At 40.9% G+C, this 20309-nt stretch overlaps 1 protein-coding gene across 26 annotated transcripts in view; it reads left to right on the top strand.

Annotated features, from left to right (window-relative positions):
* Positions 1 to 15137: 15137 nt before the first annotated feature.
* The window catches only part of arid1b (AT-rich interaction domain 1B), a 112352-nt gene continuing 107180 nt past the window's right edge, over positions 15138 to 20309 (top strand). For 11 of the 26 annotated variants that reach the window (XM_090232412.1, XM_036975617.2, XM_090232407.1 and 8 more), the window contains exon 1: positions 15144 to 16916. In XM_090232412.1, the coding sequence (XP_090088538.1) occupies positions 15639 to 16916 (1278 nt within the window). In that variant the 5' untranslated portion in view covers positions 15144 to 15638. Of the gene's footprint in view, positions 16917 to 20309 lie in introns of all 26 variants that reach the window. The other 15 variants (XM_090232406.1, XM_090232403.1, XM_036975613.2 and 12 more) reach the window with 8 other exon arrangements.

The raw sequence follows: 20309 nt of genomic DNA, 5'->3' as shown, positions 1-20309 counted from the left end.
TTTGATTTGTTTAACACTTTTTGGTTACTACATGATTCCATATGTGTTATTTTATAGCTTTGATGTCTTCACTATTATTCTACAATGTAGAAAATAGTAAAAATAAAGAAAAATCCTTGAATGAGTAAGTGTCCAAACTTTTGAATGGTATTATATATATATATATATATGTGTGTGTGTGTGTGTGTGTGTGTGTGTGTGTGTGTGTGTGTGTGTGTGTGTGTGTGTGTGTATTTATAGTAGTGTCACTTTTACTTCTTCAGGTCACTGTGCTAGATGGAACAGTAAATGTTTGAAAGTGTAAGATTTAATATCCAAAATTCATTAGACTGAATCTTGCATCTATACTGCCCTCTGGTGGGGATTGTATGTATACACTTCCATAATTATTTTACACTGACTGGACCGATACAATAAATGCAAAAAATCCTGCATATATATAATATATATATATACAGTGCCTTGCGAAAGTATTCGGCCCCCTTGAACTTTGCGACCTTTTGCCACATTTCAGGCTTCAAACATAAAGATATAAAACTGTATTTTTTTGTGAAGAATCAACAACAAGTGGGACACAATCATGAAGTGGAACGACATGTATTGGATATTCCAAACTTTTTTAACAAATCAAAAACTGAAAAATTGGGCGTGCAAAATTATTCAGCCCCTTTACTTTCAGTGCAGCAAACTCTCTCCAGAAGTTTAGTGAGGATCTCTGAATGATCCAATGTTGACCTAAATGACTAATGATGATAAATACAATCCACCTGTGTGTAATCAAGTCTCCGTATAAATGCACCTGCACTGTGATAGTCTCAGAGGTCCGTTAAAAGCACAGAGAGCATCATGAAGAACAAGGAACACACCAGGCAGGTCCGAGATACTGTTGTGAAGAAGTTTAAAGCCGGATTTGGATACAAAAAGATTTCCCAAGCTTTAAACATCCCAAGGAGCACTGTGCAAGCGATAATATTGAAATGGAAGGAGTATTAGACCACTGCAAATCTACCAAGACCTGCCGTCCCTCTAAACTTTCAGCTCATACAAGGAGAAGACTGATCAGAGATGCAGCCAATAGGCCCATGATCACTCTGGATGAACTGCAGAGATCTACAGCTGAGGTGGGAGACTCTGTCCAGAGGACAACAATCAGTCGTATATTGCACAAATCTGGCCTTTATGGAAGAGTGGCAAGAAGAAAGCCATTTCTTAAAGATATCCATAAAAAGTGTTGTTTAAAGTTTGCCACAAGCCACCTGGGAGACACACCAAACATGTGGAAGAAGGTGCTCTGGTCAGATGAAACCAAAATTGAACTTTTTGGCAACAATGCAAAACGTTATGTTTGGTGTAAAAGCAACACAGCTGAACACACCATCCCCACTGTCAAACATGGTGGTGGCAGCATCATGGTTTGGGCCTGCTTTTCTTCAGCAGGGACAGGGAAGATGGTTAAAATTGATGGGAAGATGGATGGATCCAAATACAGAACCATTCTGGAAGAAAACCTGATGTAGTCTGTAAAAGACCTGAGACTGGGACGGAGATTTGTCTTCCAACAAGACAATGATCCAAAACATAAAGCAAAATCTACAATGGAATGATTCAAAAATAAACATATCCAGGTGTTAGAATGGCCAAGTCAAAGTCCAGACCTGAATCCAATCGAGAATCTGTGGAAAGAACTGAAAACTGCTGTTCACAAATACTCTCCATCCAACCTCACTGAGCTCGAGCTGTTTTGCAAGGAGGAATGGGAAAAAATGTCAGTCTCTCGATGTGCAAAACTGATAGAGACATACCCCAAGCGACTTACAGCTGTAATCGCAGCAAAAGGTGGCGCTACAAAGTATTAACTTAAGGGGGCTGAATAATTTTGCACGCCCAATTTTTCAGTTTTTGATTTGTTAAAAAAGTTTGAAATATCCAATAAATGTTGTTCCACTTCATGATTGTGTCCCACTTGTTGTTGATTCTTCACAAAAAAATACAGTTTTATATCTTTATGTTTGAAGCCTGAAATGTGGCAAAAGGTCGCAAAGTTCAAGGGGGCCGAATACTTTCGCAAGGCACTGTATATATGCAGGATTATTTGCATTTGTTGGATTGTTGTATAATATACAGTGGGGAGAACAAGTATTTGATACACTGCCGATTTTGCAGGTTTTCCCACTTACAAAGCATGTAGAGGTCTGTAATTTTTATCATAGGTACACTTCAACTGAGACGGAATCTATAACAAAAATCCAGAAAATCACATTGTATAATTTTTAAGTAATTCATTTGCATTTTATTGCATGACATAAGTATTTGATACATCAGAAAAGCATAACTTAATATTTGGTACAGAAACCTTTGTTTGCAATTACAGAGATCATAGATTCCGTCTCTCACAGTTGAAGTGTACCTATGATAAAAATTACAGACCTCTACATGCTTTGTAAATAGGAAAACCTGCAAAACCGGCAGTGTATCAAATACTTGTTCTCCCCACTGTGTGTGTGTGTGTGTGTGTGTGTGTATATATATATATATATATAATGCAGGATTATTTGCATTTGTTGCATTGGTCCAGTCAGTGTAAAATAATTATGGAAGTTGTATACATACAATCCCCACCAGAGGGCAGTATAGATGCACGATTCAGTCTAATCAAATTTGGATCTTAAATCTTACACTTTCAAACATTTACTGTTCCATCTAGCACAGTGACCTGAAGAAGTATAAGTGACACTACCGTCTCCCTGGCAGCTTCCGCCAGCACATCTTTGACCACCTGGAGAATTGTTACCAGGGAAAGAGGTTTGATGAAAAGGCCATTCTCATTGAGCTCTCAGAACCTCCCAGACAGGTAGGATGTCATAGCTCATTCCCTGGAAGCCACTGCTCCAAAACCGCCATAAAATAGCCAGACTACGGTTTGCAACTGCACATGGGGACAAAGATCATACTTTTTGGAGGAATATTCTCTGGTCTGATGAAACAAAAATATAACTGTAATGACCATCCTTATGTTTGGAGGAAAAAGGGCAAGCCGAAGAACACCATCCCAACCGTGAAGCACGGGGGTGGCAGCATCATGTTGTGGGGGTGCTTTGCTGCAGGAGGGACTGCTGCACTTCACAAAATAGATGGCATCATGAGGTAGGACAATTATGTGGATATATTGAAGCAATATCTAAAGACATAAGTCAGGAAGTTAAAGCTTGGTCGCAAATGGGTCTTCCAATTGGACAATGACCCCAAGCATACTTCCAAAGCTGTGGCAAAATGGCTTAAGGACAACAAAGTCAAGGTTTTGGAGTTGCCATCACAAAGCCCTGACCACAATCCTATAGAAAATTTGTGGGCAGAACTGAAAAAGCGTGTGCGAGCAAGAAGGCCTACAAACCTGATTCAGTTACACCAGCTCTGTCACGAGGAATGGGACAAAATTCATCCAACTCATTGTGGGAAGCTTGTGGAAGGCTACCCGAAACGTTTGACCCAAGTTAAACAATTTAAAGGCAATGCTACCAAATACTAATTGAGTATATGTAAACTTCTGACCCACTGGGAATGTGATGAAAGAAATAAAAGCTGAAATAAATAATTCTCTCTACTATTATTCTGACATTTCACATTCTTAAAATAAAGTGGTGATCCTAACTGACCTGAGACAGGGAATGTTTACCAGGATTAAATGTCAGGAATAGTGAAAAACTGAGTTTAAATGTAATTGGCCAAGGTGTATGTAAACTTCCGACTTCAACTGTAGGTCATAATGGCACTGGCTTAGGACGGTCTTCCTCCCTGTCCTTCCTACTACTGCAGAGTCCCCCTGACAGTGACTGATCACTGCTCAAAGTGTTGAGATTATAAATGAAAGGCACTGAGGGATGCCTCAGCAGGGGTGAACATGATGATCATAACTGATGAGATGTGCCAGATATTCAATCAGGAAGTTGGCTATAATATGTGTTTATACTCATGCTATAATAGGTGTCTAATTTGTTGTTTGTTCTAATTAGATAAATGGGATCATTGCTGATGGCATAAGTAGTTGCATGGTCAAAAGCCATTTGTTTCCGTCTTTATTCTACAACATTTGTTTTGGGTTGGTAATCAAGGAATCTGAAGTGAATGTAGCATAAACAGATGCTACATTCAGGATTGTCATGCAAATTGTTAAAGGGATTTAGAGAATTACATCATAGTAATATGATTGTTCTTTGATGTTTATGTGAACAACACAATGTACATGCATGGTATGGTAATTACATTTAATTATAAAAAAACATGAAAATGGCCTCCCAAGTGGCCGTGACTGGGAGACCCATGAGGCGGCGCACAATTGGTCCAGCATCGTCTGGGTTAGGGGAGGGTTTGCCCGGATGGGATTTCCTTGTGCCATCGAGCTCTAGCGACTCCTTGTGGCGGGCCCGGATGCCTGCAAGCTGACCTCGGTCTGCAGTTTTACTGTGTTTCCTCCGACACATTGGTGCGGCTGACTTCTGGGTTAAGCGACCAGTGTGTCAAGAAGCAGTGTGGCTTGGCAGGGTCGTGTTTCGGAGGGGGCGTGGCTCTCGACCTTCGCCTCTCCCGAGTCCGTACGGGAGTTGCAGCGATGGCACAAGACTGTAACTACGAATTGAATACCATGAAATTGGGGAGAAAAAATCAACAACAAAAAACATGAAAGCAAACCTAACGAAGTCTTGTCTTTAACAACCATATTTATATAATTTCAGCCATTTAGCAGATGCTTTTATCCAAAGCGACTTAAAGTCATGCGTGCATACATTTTACATATGGGTTGTCCTGGGAATCGAACCCATAACCCTGGTGGTGCATGCACCATGCTCTCCCAACTGAGCCACATTTAGTGTATGAAAAGGTTGAAGATCAAAGTAGCTCACACCACCCTTAATGAACGCTTCCATTTAGGTTGCTCCATAGAAATGTTATTACGTTGCTGTGTAATTAAGACTCACTTAGTTTCAGCCATTGTTAGTGGCTGCTGCTCAAGGTTGATATTTCTGCTAAATTCTTACTTGTTTTGTGTTTGACTGATGGAAACCCATTAGGTACCATCGTCTTTTCTTTTGTGGAATACATGACCTTACCCAGATGAGGACCCCATTCCATTCTTAGCCACGCTAGCACATCTCAACTACTGACCTGCCTTTTTGTTTGTCTCTGGTTTGGTCCGACTGCGCTCTGAGCTGTGCCTGGTGACGGATGCTAAGCACTCGGCCAACATGACGGCGCTGACTCTCTGCCGCCTCTACAGCCTGTCCATCCAGGCCTACTGGACCGCGCTGCAGAGGTTCCCTAAACTGGAGGCCCTCATCAGCCACGTGGCCCTCCAGCACCCCACATCCTGCTCCAACCTTCTCTGTGACAGTCACTAAGTCCTCCGTCTGTCCACACTGCAGCATCTGGTCTTTGTATACACAGCTGACACAATGGAAAACTCTTCTGTTTCGTACATTTCAAGGTGTATTTTGTTCTGCACATTTCCTCATAAATTGGTGTCTTGATCTGTTCACACTGCAGCACACACACACACTTTTTTCATAGCAGGTGATGGTGATGATTTTGGTTCAATACTGAACAACTGTCACTGTCCAGGCTTCCTTTTAATCAGTCCAAAATCGAAGTTGGTGTAAGGTTGGCAAAAAAAAACTGTGGTCTTTTGCTCCTGTGTATCTTTTTGGTGTATATACGCATAGGTTGCACTTGGATTACTGATACAGTGTTATGTGGGTTGCTAAGGATTCGTCCTGTGATTTTTGTATTTTGTTTGCTTTTGATTATTACTTGTGTACTTGTTTGATATTTTTGCTGCATTGTTAGGAGCTAGTAAGATGAGCATTTCGCTGTACCCACGATAACAACCGTGTACGCAACCAATCAACTTTGATTTGTTCTGTTCTTGTTGCGTTGTCTCTCTCTTAGTTGGTGACACAGAGCCTGCTGTTTCTACCTCCACCGACACTGAACCATCTGCGGAATTCAAAGGTCCATCCTCAGGCCCTTTAAGGGTGCATCACCCATCACTATCCTGCACTAACTGCCTACTACACTACTGCACTAGAGGCATCACAGACATCCTGTGGCCAGGCCACAAACACCCAGAGAGACTATCCTCTAAGCCTTTTTCTCTTTGAAAATGTGGTTTAATCATTTAGTTCTGTTAACATGGCCTGCATTCCAGGGCAATTGTGCTAATAAAGGACAAAGTGGCACAGCAAATAGGAGTCCAGGGAAAACAGAGTGGAACACTTCGAATTAAAAATGTCTAAATGACTGGCAGGGCAGGGAAATGCAAGCATAAATGTCAGATGTTAAATGTGAGTTGTACATAGCTAACAACATTCACAGTTTGTTTAATGGAAATGTTTGAGTTGTTGAGTAGTTTTATACAGCTTTCAGACGAGAAACACTAATACGCTTGCGTCCAAGAGTAGACTGACTCAAGTGACTCAGGCAATTTCCATTGTTTTTTATGAAAATATGTATTTTTTTTGTTACACACAATAAATCGTTTTTTTATAAATACATTCTTGCTTATAAACTAATAGTCCACCGATCTGTTAGTGGAAGTGTGCCATTATATACAATGTTTTACCTTATTGTATTTATACTAATTTAATACCACCATTTTTTTTTTACACATTTACCTACTGAGATGGCTCATTGATTTTGAACCTCCTTCCCCCCTCTGTAAACACATGCTGCTATTTTACAGCCGTACAGTCGATGTCCGTGACCCTGCGGAAATCGAATTAGCATAATTAAAAAAATACCCAGAAAAATGTGTCTGTTAAAAACTAGTGTTCAGACAGAATCTATAGATCATATCCCAGACTTAGTGAGAACAGTGTGTATAAGTCTGCGTCAATACATCCCCAAATGGCACCCTATATCCTTTATAGTGCACTATGTTTCACAAGGGCCCAAAGGGCAATGGTCAAAAGTAGTGCACTACAGGTGTTGGATCTTCATTTGGCCAGTTTCTCAAGAAGGAAAATAATCTTACAGCAACCGGAAATGTGAATTATTGTGTGGATTATAATTAATGGACATTTTTGTAGGGGTTAGATACATTGTTTGTTAGGGCAAATCAAGTCTGACATTTTTAAGTGATAATTACAAACTTTACAAGCCTTTTTAAAACTTTGAATACACTACACATTTGCATTTCCCCCAGCAACAGTGTGATCAAATTAAGATCCTACATCTGTATATGGTGAACAGAGTGCCATTTGAGACTCAGCCTAAGGAGCGGTGAGCAGAGGGGGGGGACGTCTCGTCGAGGGGTTGTTTTCCTTGCCAAGCATCCACAATCAACCACGACACGTGTATACATCTGTGGAACAGCTACATAGTACGCTACTTTTGACCAGAGTTTTATGGGCCCTGGTCAAAAGTAGTGCACTATAAAGAGAATAGGGTGCCATTTGTAATGCACAGCCCCATTTCACTGTGTGCCAGGACAAATTAACCCAGGTCTTGACTCGCCAATCTGCTGGCTAAATGATTAGTGGTGATCCCTAATGGATTGAAAGACCTGAATTGTCGGGACATAGGCTCTGTGTCTAGTGGCTCTGTGTCTAGTGTGAGAATGCTGTCCCTGACACTAAGGGTTTAGTCCCAAATGGTACCCTATTCCCTATAATGCACTGCTTCTGAAGAAAGCGCTATGGGACGTATCTTAAATTACTCTAGAATAGGGTTTCCCAACCTAGGGGTTTACAAATTTGCAGTTGTATAAACCGATCTATAACTCTGCGTTGCGTTAGGCTAGAAACAAGCTATAAAATGCCAGAGGAAGACACAACTCCTAAGCACATGGAGAAATCTGAGGCTGACCTAATGTAGTGGAGTAAAAAAAAAACAAGACTTTGCTTGGGAAGTAATCTCATACAATGTGTGACTCTGTCGCTATCATTTGATCTATTCACTTTCTGTGAAAGAGAATATGTATCATTAAATTAAGGGTTCATATGGATTATAATAAAACAATTTGGTAGCTAAATAGCATTTGGGGAAATCAGGTCTAGAGTTTACTTTCCTTCTCCATTATTATTATTGTTATGATCATTATTAAATAGCCTACCTAAAAGATGTCATGAGAATTGTAGGAAATGATCTTAAAAACAAACAAAAAATCCTAGGTCCCTCAAATTAAACAAAATCAAGCTTTTGGTAGTGTATTTAACATAGGGTATCTCAATGAACAATTCTAAAAAGGGAGGGGGTGACATTTTTCAAATGTGAAAAAGGAGGCCCTGTGAAAAACAAGGTTGGGAGCCCCTGCTGTAGATTACTAATACTATTACACACAATTGTTATATTTCCAACCTACAAAGGGAGATTATTATTATATTAAACCTGCTGGCGTCAGTAGTGTAGCTATGATGTGCTCTACTTCAGGCTGCTTTGTTCTTTGTTCTTCACTGTCTACTACAGCATGGTTGGCGTGTTTCAGAGGAAATTAAGTCACGCCTATTGTGCCTACCCTGTGGTAAAATTGAATCTCAGCAATGATTTTGCAGACCACAGCATTTTACGTTTTCACCCTATTAATCTGACTTGGATACATTTCACACACTCCCCCCACTGGGCTCACGTTTTCTGACTTATTTTGAAGGTCACATTTCTGAAAATAATGCTACATGGTCAGCTTGGTCATTTGAATGAAAGAGATTGGATTGATTCAGCCATGAATGATGTCACCCAGTGTGTAATGGTGATTGCTAGGCAACCCCTTAGTTCAGTAAGACAGCTGCCAGTAAGAAAGAACACCTTATTACTAAAGTAATTAATTACTAATGATGCAAGTCATTCCCTGATTATCTTTTTTTTTCTCGGTTATGGGCTGCATTTCAAGTGATGTAAACTCAAATGGCTCTCTCTCGCTATGGTTGAATATTCTTCAATTAGAGTGTTGTTGGAAGGTAAGACTTATTTAGAAGGGTTGGCCCACAAAATATGTGCTCTGTGGTTGCTTATCTGTACCGTATGTATAACTATTCCCCAATCATGCAATCCCTTTGGCTTGCAAACCACTGTCCCTGAGTTTCTCTGACATTGTCAGCGTGTATTTTCTTTTTGCCGTGGCCTGAGCTACGTCTAAATGCAAATGGAGGTCCAATGGAGCATAATTGCGGCCGTGTGATGATTACAACGGGGAACTAATGATTTACCTCTGCCAAGGTCAGGTGAGGTTTCATTTGGGGAAACGCAATCAGTGTCACTCGTCTCATTGTGGCTACATCCCAAATGGCACCCTATTCCATTTCTAGTGCACTGCTGTATGTAGAGAATTGGGTGCCATTTCAGATCCAGACCCAGAGACCAATTCCTGCTTGGGTCCCTGCCAGCTCCAGCCTAAGGCACATCAGGGAAATTGTTCATTAAAAGCCAGCTGTCACATGGATGCTTTAAGTGGGGTGATAAAAGGGGTCTGGGTGGTCGAGAAGTAGCTATGGGGTAGAGGGTCAACGTGAAAGAGTCAAGTGATGATGCTCACAGACAGTAGACCATAGAATTGGGAATTAGAATACTAGAACCTTCTTATGATGGTCCAAAGGTCAGCCATGTTGGTCAAGGAGTTGGTAAACCATGATTTGACAGTGCTGTGATAAACTCTTCACATTCATTGTTTAACACAATATCTTATCTGCAGTGTATGTGTGTTAGCTAGCTGGCCAAACAGTTTTAGAGGGATGATTCCAATTATTATTATTTTTTTATTAACTGCCAATATGCCAACATTCCATTCAAACAATCCAAAGCCATACACTGGCTGAAATCAGTTCATGATAGGACTTCGACAACTTGTAAATGCAACTAGTACTGATATTGTATCATATAATAGCACTCATAGCATACACAATTTCTGATACATCATGTCATACTTTTATTTTCTTGCAAAAGTAAAAGCTGGAAATGCCTCTACTGCCATTAATTCCAATTAGACTGGTTTTGGATTCTCCCTGACCAAAATGGGAGCCATTTTGGCCCCCTTATGGAACTTAGAGGGTTTATGACATAGTCCCCCTTTAACACTATAATAGGCTCTCTATGCAGTAGACTGGACTGTAATGGACAATGGGTGAACATTATAATTGTGTCATGGGCTGAGTCTATTCTCTTTGTAAGGCACTACTTTTGACCAGGGCTCATAAAGTAGGGCACTATATAGGGAATAGGGTGCTGTTTGGGATGCAGATGGTGTAATTCCTTTGTTACATGGTTAGTGCTGAGTAGGCTACATCCCTGTTTCTGTTCTATGTACTTCAACCTTACATCATAATACATTTATGGACTAATTGCATGCATAGACCCTGCCTTATTATGCATTAATGGGAATGATTATGCTTTCCACTATGAACAGTCACTGTTCAGCTGCTGCTCATTAGATTTGTTCCATAGGTTTCACTGATTTGTTGATGTTTGAAGCAATCATATTATAAGCTGTTATTGCTAATGTGCAAAGCATTGAACACAAGGTTGACACAACATTTTGTTGAATCATTGTGTTATAGTGTTGGTGGAATTATGCAGTGAGAGACCTATAATGTAACATTCTATATTATGTAATTATATTCTGTACTCGCATAATTTCAGCAATGCATTGCGATTTGAGATCAATAAGTGTGATTTACTCTTATCTCTACCTCCATCCACAAAGTATTTGCTGTCAGAGGTTTGAGAAGATGCCCTTGGTTGCTTACATTTATCCAGTGAAATAGGCATGAACTTGGATGGAAAATACACAGCCTGGTCTCATAGACTAGACGTAACAGTACATGTAAATCCAGGATACTAAAATTAGTATATGTTACATTTGGTATGGTTACATAAGACAGATGGTTACTTAAGGCGGGCGTATAACGCAAACGTCTAACAACCCAAAGACTGCGTATTCAAATCTCATCACGTACAACTTTATAATTGTAGTTAATAAGCAACTACATACTAATTGTTAGCCAATTTGAAATATCTTAGTGTGTTAGCTAACCATAACCCTTTTAGCCAACCCTTGCCCTAACCCTAAACTTAACTCCTAGCATAACTAATGTTTGCAAAAACGATTTGAATTTTGTAACATGTTATTCATTTTACAAATTCGTAACATATTGCACACTTTGCAAATTCGTAACATATTGCACACTTTGCAAATTCGTAACATATCATACAAAATGGATCAGTTTAACTTGAGGGGGTCAGTCTTCAAGACACATTTGGGAATACAGTCACTCTTTTATACACTGCATGTTGAGAAACCTGAAGCCATCCTAGTAAACAAATCAATTGTAAAACTGTTATTTACTCCACCCTGAAATTTAACACATTGGTCTGGCCAGTGTCTGTATAGCAAGGTGTGTTTAAATTTGGCTCTTTTCATTGGGTGCGTCCCCAATGGCACCCTATTACGTATATAGTGCACTACTTTTGACCGGGCACTGGCCGAATGTAGTGCACTATCAAGGGAATATTCTTGCATTTGACTCACAATTACTGTGTTAGAGCAGCATTTTTCCTTTCTTGTACAAAAAATACAAGGCATGTGGTGTCAGTGTGTTACTGAGAGCTGTGTTGTACTGCTTTCTGGGGGTTTTCTGTCTGACCCACTTTCCCTGCTTGACTTGACTGGGCTGCTGCTGCCGTTGCTGGGGGAGGGCCCAGTCGATTCCCCTTGAACAGGCCACTGAGTCCCTCAAGTGAGTCAATCCCTCATCTGCACACAGACTAACAATTCGCTCATGTATATTCGCTCTCATTTAGGCCTACGTGGAAACACACAGACGTTCTCATATGGCCTGTTTCCTTTTCTGTTGATCCTTTTCTTTCCATTCTTGTACTTTATTAATAACATAATAGCATATAGAGGAATGAGTACCGTTACAGTCAACAATTGTCCCACATATGAAATGAATTCAATCAGACAAACTGTAAAGAAAGCAGGAAAAACAATAGCTCAATTCATCACAAAAATAGGTCTGTGCCTCTCATACTCAAACACAGGCCTATTTCTAATTAATTGAATACATCTACTGATGATTAAAGGGGTAATATGGGATTCAGGGCGTTTGCCCCGCCACTTTTTTGGTAAACATTTAAATTCCACCTGGTATGATAGTGTGAAATACATTAGGATCCATTCCTTGTTTTCCAATTCAGGCATTCAAATTGTGCATTTCAGTTTCACAAAAACGACACTTAAGAACGGGAAGCATGGAAGTACCTTACATAGAACAGATCTACCGCTTCTTAGAATTGCTTTCAATGAAAATGACAGAGCTATAACATATGTTTCTATGTGAATTTGGTTGGGTCGCCAAAAAGTTACATATTGTAGCTTTAACTTGTATGTATTACCTTTGGTTGTGTTTATGCCACAATAAGTTGTTCAGATCATCAGATTCTCAAACGATCACTTGCCTTTTGGTAGGCTGTCATTGTAAATAAGAATTTGTTCTTAACTGACTCGCCTAGTTAAATAGTTTAATAAAATAAATCAAATGGGCTCCTTTACTAGGCTACACGCGCACATTCATCCACTCACAAAATATCTCCAGCCTCTAAACAGTGGTGAATGGAAAGAGACATCTTGTACACCAAACACCAAAAAGTGTAATGACATTTGGCGATTGGCACACTGCATTTTGGCTTGTAGGTTGGTATACCACCCGTTTAAGTCCATTTTTCATGTCTCTGACATGTGGTAATTCTAAATAAGGGTGTAATAGCTTACAGTTTTCTTGACATTTTGTTTTAATTATTGTGAAAGGCTCATGTCGAGAGCATGGTTGCATCACCGCCTGGTATGGCAACTGCTTGGCATCTGACCGTAAGGCGCTACAGAGGGTAGTGTGTACAGCCCAGTACATCACTGGGGCCAAGCTTCCTGCCATCCAGGACCTACAGTGCCTTGCGAAAGTATTCGGCCCCCTTGAACTTTGCGACCTTTTGCCACATTTCAGGCTTCAAACATAAAGATATAAAACTGTATTTTTTTGTGAAGAATTAACAACAAGTGGGACACAATCATGAAGTGGAACGACATTTATTGGATATTTCAAACTTTTTTAACAAATCAAAAACTGAAAAATTGGGCGTGCAAAATTATTCAGCCCCCTTAAGTTAATACTTTGTAGCGCCACCTTTTGCTGCGATTACAGCTGTAAGTCGCTTGGGGTATGTCTCTATCAGTTTTGCACATCGAGAGACTGACATTTTTTCCCATTCCTCCTTGCAAAACAGCTCGAGCTCAGTGAGGTTGGATGGAGAGCATTTGTGAACAGCAGTTTTCAGTTCTTTCCACAGATTCTCGATTGGATTCAGGTCTGGACTTTGACTTGGCCATTCTAACACCTGGATATGTTTATTTTTGAACCATTCCATTGTAGATTTTGCTTTATGTTTTGGATCATTGTCTTGTTGGAAGACAAATCTCCGTCCCAGTCTCAGGTCTTTTGCAGACTCCATCAGGTTTTCTTCCCAGAATGGTCCTGTATTTGGCTCCATCCATCTTCCCATCAATTTTAACCATATTCCCTGTCCCTGCTGAAGAAAAGCAGGCCCAAACCATGATGCTGCCACCACCATGTTTGACAGTGGGGATGGTGTGTTCATGGTGATGAGCTGTGTTGCTTTTACGCCAAACATAACGTTTTGTATTGTTGCCAAAAAGTTCAATTTTGGTTTCATCTGACCAGAGCACCTTCTTCCACATGTTTGGTGTGTCTCCCAGGTGGCTTGTGGCAAACTTTAAACACCACTTTTTATGGATATCTTTAAGAAATGGCTTTCTTCTTGCCACTCTTCCATAAAGGCCAGATTTGTGCAATATACGACTGATTGTTGTCCTATGGACAGAGTCTCCCACCTCAGCTGTAGATCTCTGCAGTTCATCCAGAGTGATCATGGGCCTCTTGGCTGCATCTCTGATCAGTCTTCTCCTTGTATGAGCTGAAAGTTTAGAGGGACGGCCAGGTCTTGGTAGATTTGCAGTGGTCTGATACTCCTTCCATTTCAATATTATCGCTTGCACAGTGCTCCTTGGGATGTTTAAAGCTTGGGAAATCTTTTTGTATCCAAATCCGGCTTTAAACTTCTTCACAACAGTATCTCGGACCTGCCTGGTGTGTTCCTTGTTCTTCATGATGCTCTCTGCGCTTTTAACGGACCTCTGAGACTATCACAGTGCAGGTGCATTTATACGGAGACTTGATTACACACAGGTGGATTGTATTTATCATCATTAGTCAATTAGGTCAACATTGGATCATTCAGAGATCCTCACTGAACTTCTGGAGAGAGTTTGCTGCACTGAAAGTAAAGGGGCTGAATAATTTTGCACGCCCAATTTTTCAGTTTTTGATTTGTTAAAAAAGTTTGAAATATCCAATAAATGTCGTTCCACTTCATGATTGTGTCCCACTTGTTGTTGATTCTTCACAAAAAAATACAGTTTTATATCTTTATGTTTGAAGCCTGAAATGTGGCAAAAGGTCGCAAAGTTCAAGGGGGCCGAATACTTTCGCAAGGCACTGTATATAATAGGTGGTGTCAGAGGAAAGACCATAAAATTGTCAGAGACTCCAGTCACCCAAGTCATAGACTGTTTTCTCTGCTACCGCACAGCAAGCGGTACCGGAGTACCAGGTCTATGACCAAAAGGCTCCTTAACAGCTTATACCCCAAAGCCATAAGACTGCTGAGCAATTAATCAAATGGCCACCGGAGGATTTACATTGACCCCCCTTCCATTTGTTTTGTACACTGCTGCCACTCGCTATTTAATATCAATGCATAGTCATTTCACCCCTACCTACATGGACAAATGAACTCAACTAACCTGTACCCCCGCACACTGACTCAGTACCGGTACCCCCTGTACATAGCCCCCTTATTTTATTGTGTTACTTTTTACTTTCATTTATTTGGTAAATATTTTCTTAACTCTTCTTGAACTGCACTGTTGATTAAGGGCTTGTATGTAAGTAAGCATTTCACAGTAAGGTCTACACATGTGACAAAGTTGGATTTGATTTGATGTTTTACCAGTATAGCTTACCCTGATATGTATTTTGCCTTACTTTCACCCATGTCATTACAAGACATCTCCACCCACCCGTGACACCTGGCCATGCAAACCGAACTCCACCATTGGTCTCACGTGGGAAAGCATGCTCACGCGAGAGAAGGAACACCCACTTACACAGACAGGAAGCTTGACCATTTTTTCAAACGGTAAACTGCTTGAGTAGACATCTTCATTTATCCACCATCGTTGGCTAGAGCCCTTGATTCTCAACGCTCGCTGTTTTCGCTGATGCCATGCTGGGCTAGGGGCTTCGGAGAGAAAAGGCATTTGCCTGTATCCGGGTTAGACATGGAAGGAAAAAAGTTTCATGTCTGTCTGAAAACGTATAACATGAGCTTGCTCTAACAGACGGTATTTATGCGGATATTCGATACTCTTGCGCTTTTTCATTTTACGCTAACGTCGTTTTCTTGTTAGCTAACGTTAGCTGTCTGGCTTCTTTTGTGTTCTGCTTTTCTTCCTCTCTTTTTTTTCATTAGCCAGTTAGCTTGCTAGCTCGACTGGACTTTATGCCTGAGATGTGGACTTGATCATGGCCGCACAAGTGGCAACAGCCCCAACATCAAATGGTAAGAAAAGGTCGAATTTAGCTAGTAGCTTGAGTCAAGATTTGAAATCTGGCAAGTCTGGAGTAGTTGGTGGAGCTGTGCTCGGGGTAGGAAATGGGACTAGCGTTCATGCTATGAATAATGTAGAACGCCATGAACTGAACCCGACCAGTAGAGCTCGAGCTTCTCCTGCAAACAACGATTCGAATCCACGTGAGAAGGAAAGTAGAGATTCTAGATCTGCGTCTTTTTCGACTTCAAATTCTAGCATGGAGACGGGAATGTTTGTTAATCATAAAGTGAAAAATGTTGGTGGTGAAGATACTCCATCTCTCCACCACACACCTCCTCAGCAACAGCCATTCAACCAATTCCTTCAGCACCAACAACGCCAAATTCAGAACAACAACCAGCAGTCGCTACATGGAGAAAGTGGAAACCGCCAACATGGGGAAAGTGGAAACCGCCAACATGGAGGAAAAGGGAATGTTGTTTTAGGGAATACAGTCGAACGCCATCAGCAACAGGAAATGCTGAATAAAAATGAGGACGACCAACCGAGCAAAACGGAAGACCGGTTGGACAGCAGGTACGAGCATGCCAGTTCGGGACCAACAAATAACAACATCAACCCGGCCCAAAGTGGTACCAGCTCGGTTTCGGAGTTTAATAGTTATTATGGAAATGGTAAAGGTGGGCCTTGCTTTGATCAACATGGCGGACAACAAAGCCCTGGGTCTGGGATAATGCATTCGGTACAACAGAATATGGATCAAGTTCAACAAAACTCCCACGAAGGGTACCACAACAACCCGTACAACCACTACCCGACTTACCGACCTGGCTACGGTAATAGTGGATATGGGATGATGAGTCCCTCTCGGCAGGGGAACAACATGATGGGCCTAGGCAGCAACACGGCTGCTGCTAATCATAGCAAAGCTGCCATGGCCGCTGCCTCTTCTGGTGGTGCTAATGTTGGAGGGTTTCAGAGATTTCCAGGGCAAACTCAGCAACATCCTTCGGGGGCTACCCCAACTCTAAACCAGCTACTGACATCCCCGAGTCCTATGATGCGGGGCTATGGCGGTGGCTATCAAGATTACACTAATCCCTCTGCTCAACAACAACAATCAAGCATGGGGCTGACCAAAGACATAAACCCACAATACGGTTCAGTTACACATGTTTGGGGAGGACAACAAAGAAATCACCCTGCCATGAGCCCTGGAAACAACGGACAAGGAAGCGGCAGATCACAGGTAAAGGATACATTCATATGTCACTTTTTTTTACTAATTTGCCAAACTAACTAAGCTTTCCATGCGGTTTTGTAGTTAACTAACGTTACCCTAGCTAAATTAATGTAGCTATGGTCAGAGAGACAAGTTAGCGAACGTTATGCCAATATGTCAGTCAGTGCGGCTAGGATGAGAGATCTTCTCTGAGTCTGGCTGTATATTTGTGTAGCTACATTACAGTACCTACCATTCTACTGTATAATATATACACATGCAGGCGGAGATAACATCCACGTTGTCATTTTATGAATTCAGCAGCCATATGGGCAGTTAGCAAACTTATGTTTATGGCTGCTTGAAGTTGGCATTAAATGTGGCTTCCGGTTGGGGACAACAAAGTGATCCGTTTCAGTTAGTTTGCGTCCTAGTTTCTATAGTCTATGCTCCAACATTTTACAACCACTAGCTAGCCATACATAGTTCCAAGTAAACTTATACATTCGCGTGCTGATTTAATTTAAAAACATTATTTGCAATTTAACTTGTGGACTTACAAATAATATCGTCGACCCTTCCATCTAATGGACCATTTTAACTAGCATGGACTTGCTATCTCGCAAGGCTGGCTCTATCTAGCTAGTAGTCAGGTCAGAATGTGTGCAACTGCTGAGCTATTGAAGTATCCATTTCAAATCTCAAAAAGCATATCAACGTATGTTGAACAAGCACAATTCTTACTAGCTAACGCTAGCATTCGTTTGTTGATATCCAGCGAACTATTTATGATACACTCTAAATTGTTATATGCTAGCTATAGCATAGCCTGATAACATTTAGCATTGTAACACTAGTTTGAGGGCCTCGCGTTGGCTAGCTAGATATGCTCCGTGGCCCATATTGTGCATAAAGAGTTGCCAACGCCTTTAAGGAATATATTATGCTAGTAGCTAATCTATGTTCCCATGTTGCAATCAATTGGTTAGAGAGATTTCAATAGCTGGTGTCCAGCTAGCTCTTGATCATGACTTTCAGTTCCATTACGAAAGTCATTGGAGGAAGGCGTCTTCTGTATTAAGAGCTGTGACGCTTGGTCTGGACATTGACACGCATCGCCTGTGGGTACGGTTTCGGTAGCATAAGGACCTTTCATATGTTGACAAAGAATAATACATTAAATTGATACACACATTTTTAGGGTTAAGGTTCACACATGTCCATATTTCCATGTTATAGCGCTTGTTTACAGGAAACGTAATGTGCTAATTGGCTGTCTCTGAGTCCCCGAACACCTGTGTGTAAATGGCATACATACACCACAAACGTGTTGTCAGTGGACAATACTGTCGGCTGCAAATCTGTTAAAACGGTGTATAGTATGTGTATTTTGCATTTATGAAATGATTGTGAAAGTAGAGGGATTTATGTTTCTAGAACAATACCGCAATTAAGACTCGATTCACATTTTAACTTAAGAGTATTTCGCTGTTTTGGCTTCCAGCGCCAATTCTCACTTTAAACAGAACATGTAATGAATGTCCTTGGACTAAGGAGTAACGTTAGGCTCCTGTAGTCCAATATTTGGCTAGTATACAGCTTGCACTTCTGAGGGCACTTTGGAAGTTTTGAGAATTGGAGTGACATTTGACAGCTACTGCCTAGTTTACATAATATTGCATCTGATTGGTTCTCGCCATCTATCAAATGTGTGTATTTCCACTGTAGATGTAAATAGAGATGTCTACTGTGTTCTTGCCTAATTTCTTAATCCCTTCAGTAATGGTGTGGGGTAGGAATCAGGATTGTGTTCTGTTTACATTGTGTAATGAAATCTCTAACACTGGCTGCTTGCTTCATTTATCTAGTGATGTGATCCTGCTTTTTGGCAGGGAGCCCATTATGTGGTCTCACCTCCCATAGTAGTTGAGCCCTGACCTTCACACATGCAGATTAGCCATGTGCCTGATCCCACCATCAGCCAGCTATTTACCTCAGCAGGAGCATGTGCACACTCGTGCGTGCACTGGTCAGGCCTGCCCTGTGACAACCTGCTCTAAAAATCTGTTTCAAAGCATCGTTGTCTTATTGTAATGTGGGCATGCTTTCTTTCTGGAAAAAAATCTAATACAATTTCTACCTCACACCAGTGTAAAAAAATAGGTTTCAGATAGACGCTTCTTTGTGTATTTACCAGCTCATACCCGCTGTCTCCATCAGATTGAGATTCTGTCACTGACAAGCCTACAGTAAATGTCTAATTTGGAAGTTAATGATCTTCAGAGGTATTGTAATTGAATCTTAAATTAGGCTTATTAAAGAGGACGTGCCCTGTTTTTCTAGCAGCTCGCTCTCATTCGGGCTTTGAGCACACAAACTTTGGAGCTTCAGAAGAAATACGGAGGAGAGACACCAAAATAGCTTTGATGCTCGCTTTGGTCTTTGACCATGCTATCAAACGATCTAGTTATGGTATATTTTGACAAATCAATTTGGTATATTTACAGCAAAGATGCCGTTTGTGGATATAGGCCTATAGCAAGATGCTCTGCTAAATGCCGATATTTAATGCCTATAATGTGCAGGATGGTTCTATTCATGACAAGCCTGGACGTCAGTGCGTTGGCCACTTCATTGTGGGTTAGAGAGGGTTCGTCCCCATGCATTTTGGAGTCAGACAAATCTGACATTGGGTGTTCAAAACACTTTTTACACTGCTGGCATATGTATCATAGTTTTGTCAGAATTGCACTGAATTGCACTGGTTATCTGAGTTTTGTTTTGTTTTGAAAAGGCTTTGTCTAAAATTTAGGGCTGTTCCGGACCAAAGAATGATCTTATTCAACCGAAAGTCATCTGTTCTTTCGACCAATCGGTTGGTCAAAATTCTCAAATGTGTATTTCTCCATGAAGACACACCCTATGTATTTTAATAAAATTAACTATATATGCATTGAGCTTGTCTGATGCTTTACGCGCATTGTTTAAAATAAGACATACATTACTTGAGGGAGCCAGAGATCAAGATAAACCTAACCTGACCATCCTCCTACTGGTGTTTGCAGATTCTGCGGTTACTCTCCTGAAGTTATCGGTAATAGGCTACACAAGGAGTCAGCGACCTTTATCACGTGGCATGTCAATTTATCTTAACATTTCTACCGATCTGCGTGCCAGTTATGGTTTTCATATGCACATTTTCGTGGAAAGGTTTCATTTATGATAACATCTTTTGTATCTCAATCATTGTCATGTGGCTATTAACTTGGATCTGGCCTGAAGCTCATGCTAGCGAACTTGCAACACTAAAATATTCTGTGCCCTCAGTTTCCCACACCAGTAAGCTCAGGACAGACACAGCTGTAGACTATTTGCGCAACGGATACGAAGTAATTGGGTAGGTCTATTTTATGACGTTTC

This window comes from Oncorhynchus mykiss, chromosome 4, assembly GCF_057628025.1.
Source record: "Oncorhynchus mykiss isolate SJ-2025 chromosome 4, ASM5762802v1, whole genome shotgun sequence".
Classification (NCBI taxonomy): Eukaryota; Metazoa; Chordata; class Actinopteri; order Salmoniformes; family Salmonidae; genus Oncorhynchus; species Oncorhynchus mykiss.
This window is presented reverse-complemented; position numbering and strand designations above follow the sequence as displayed.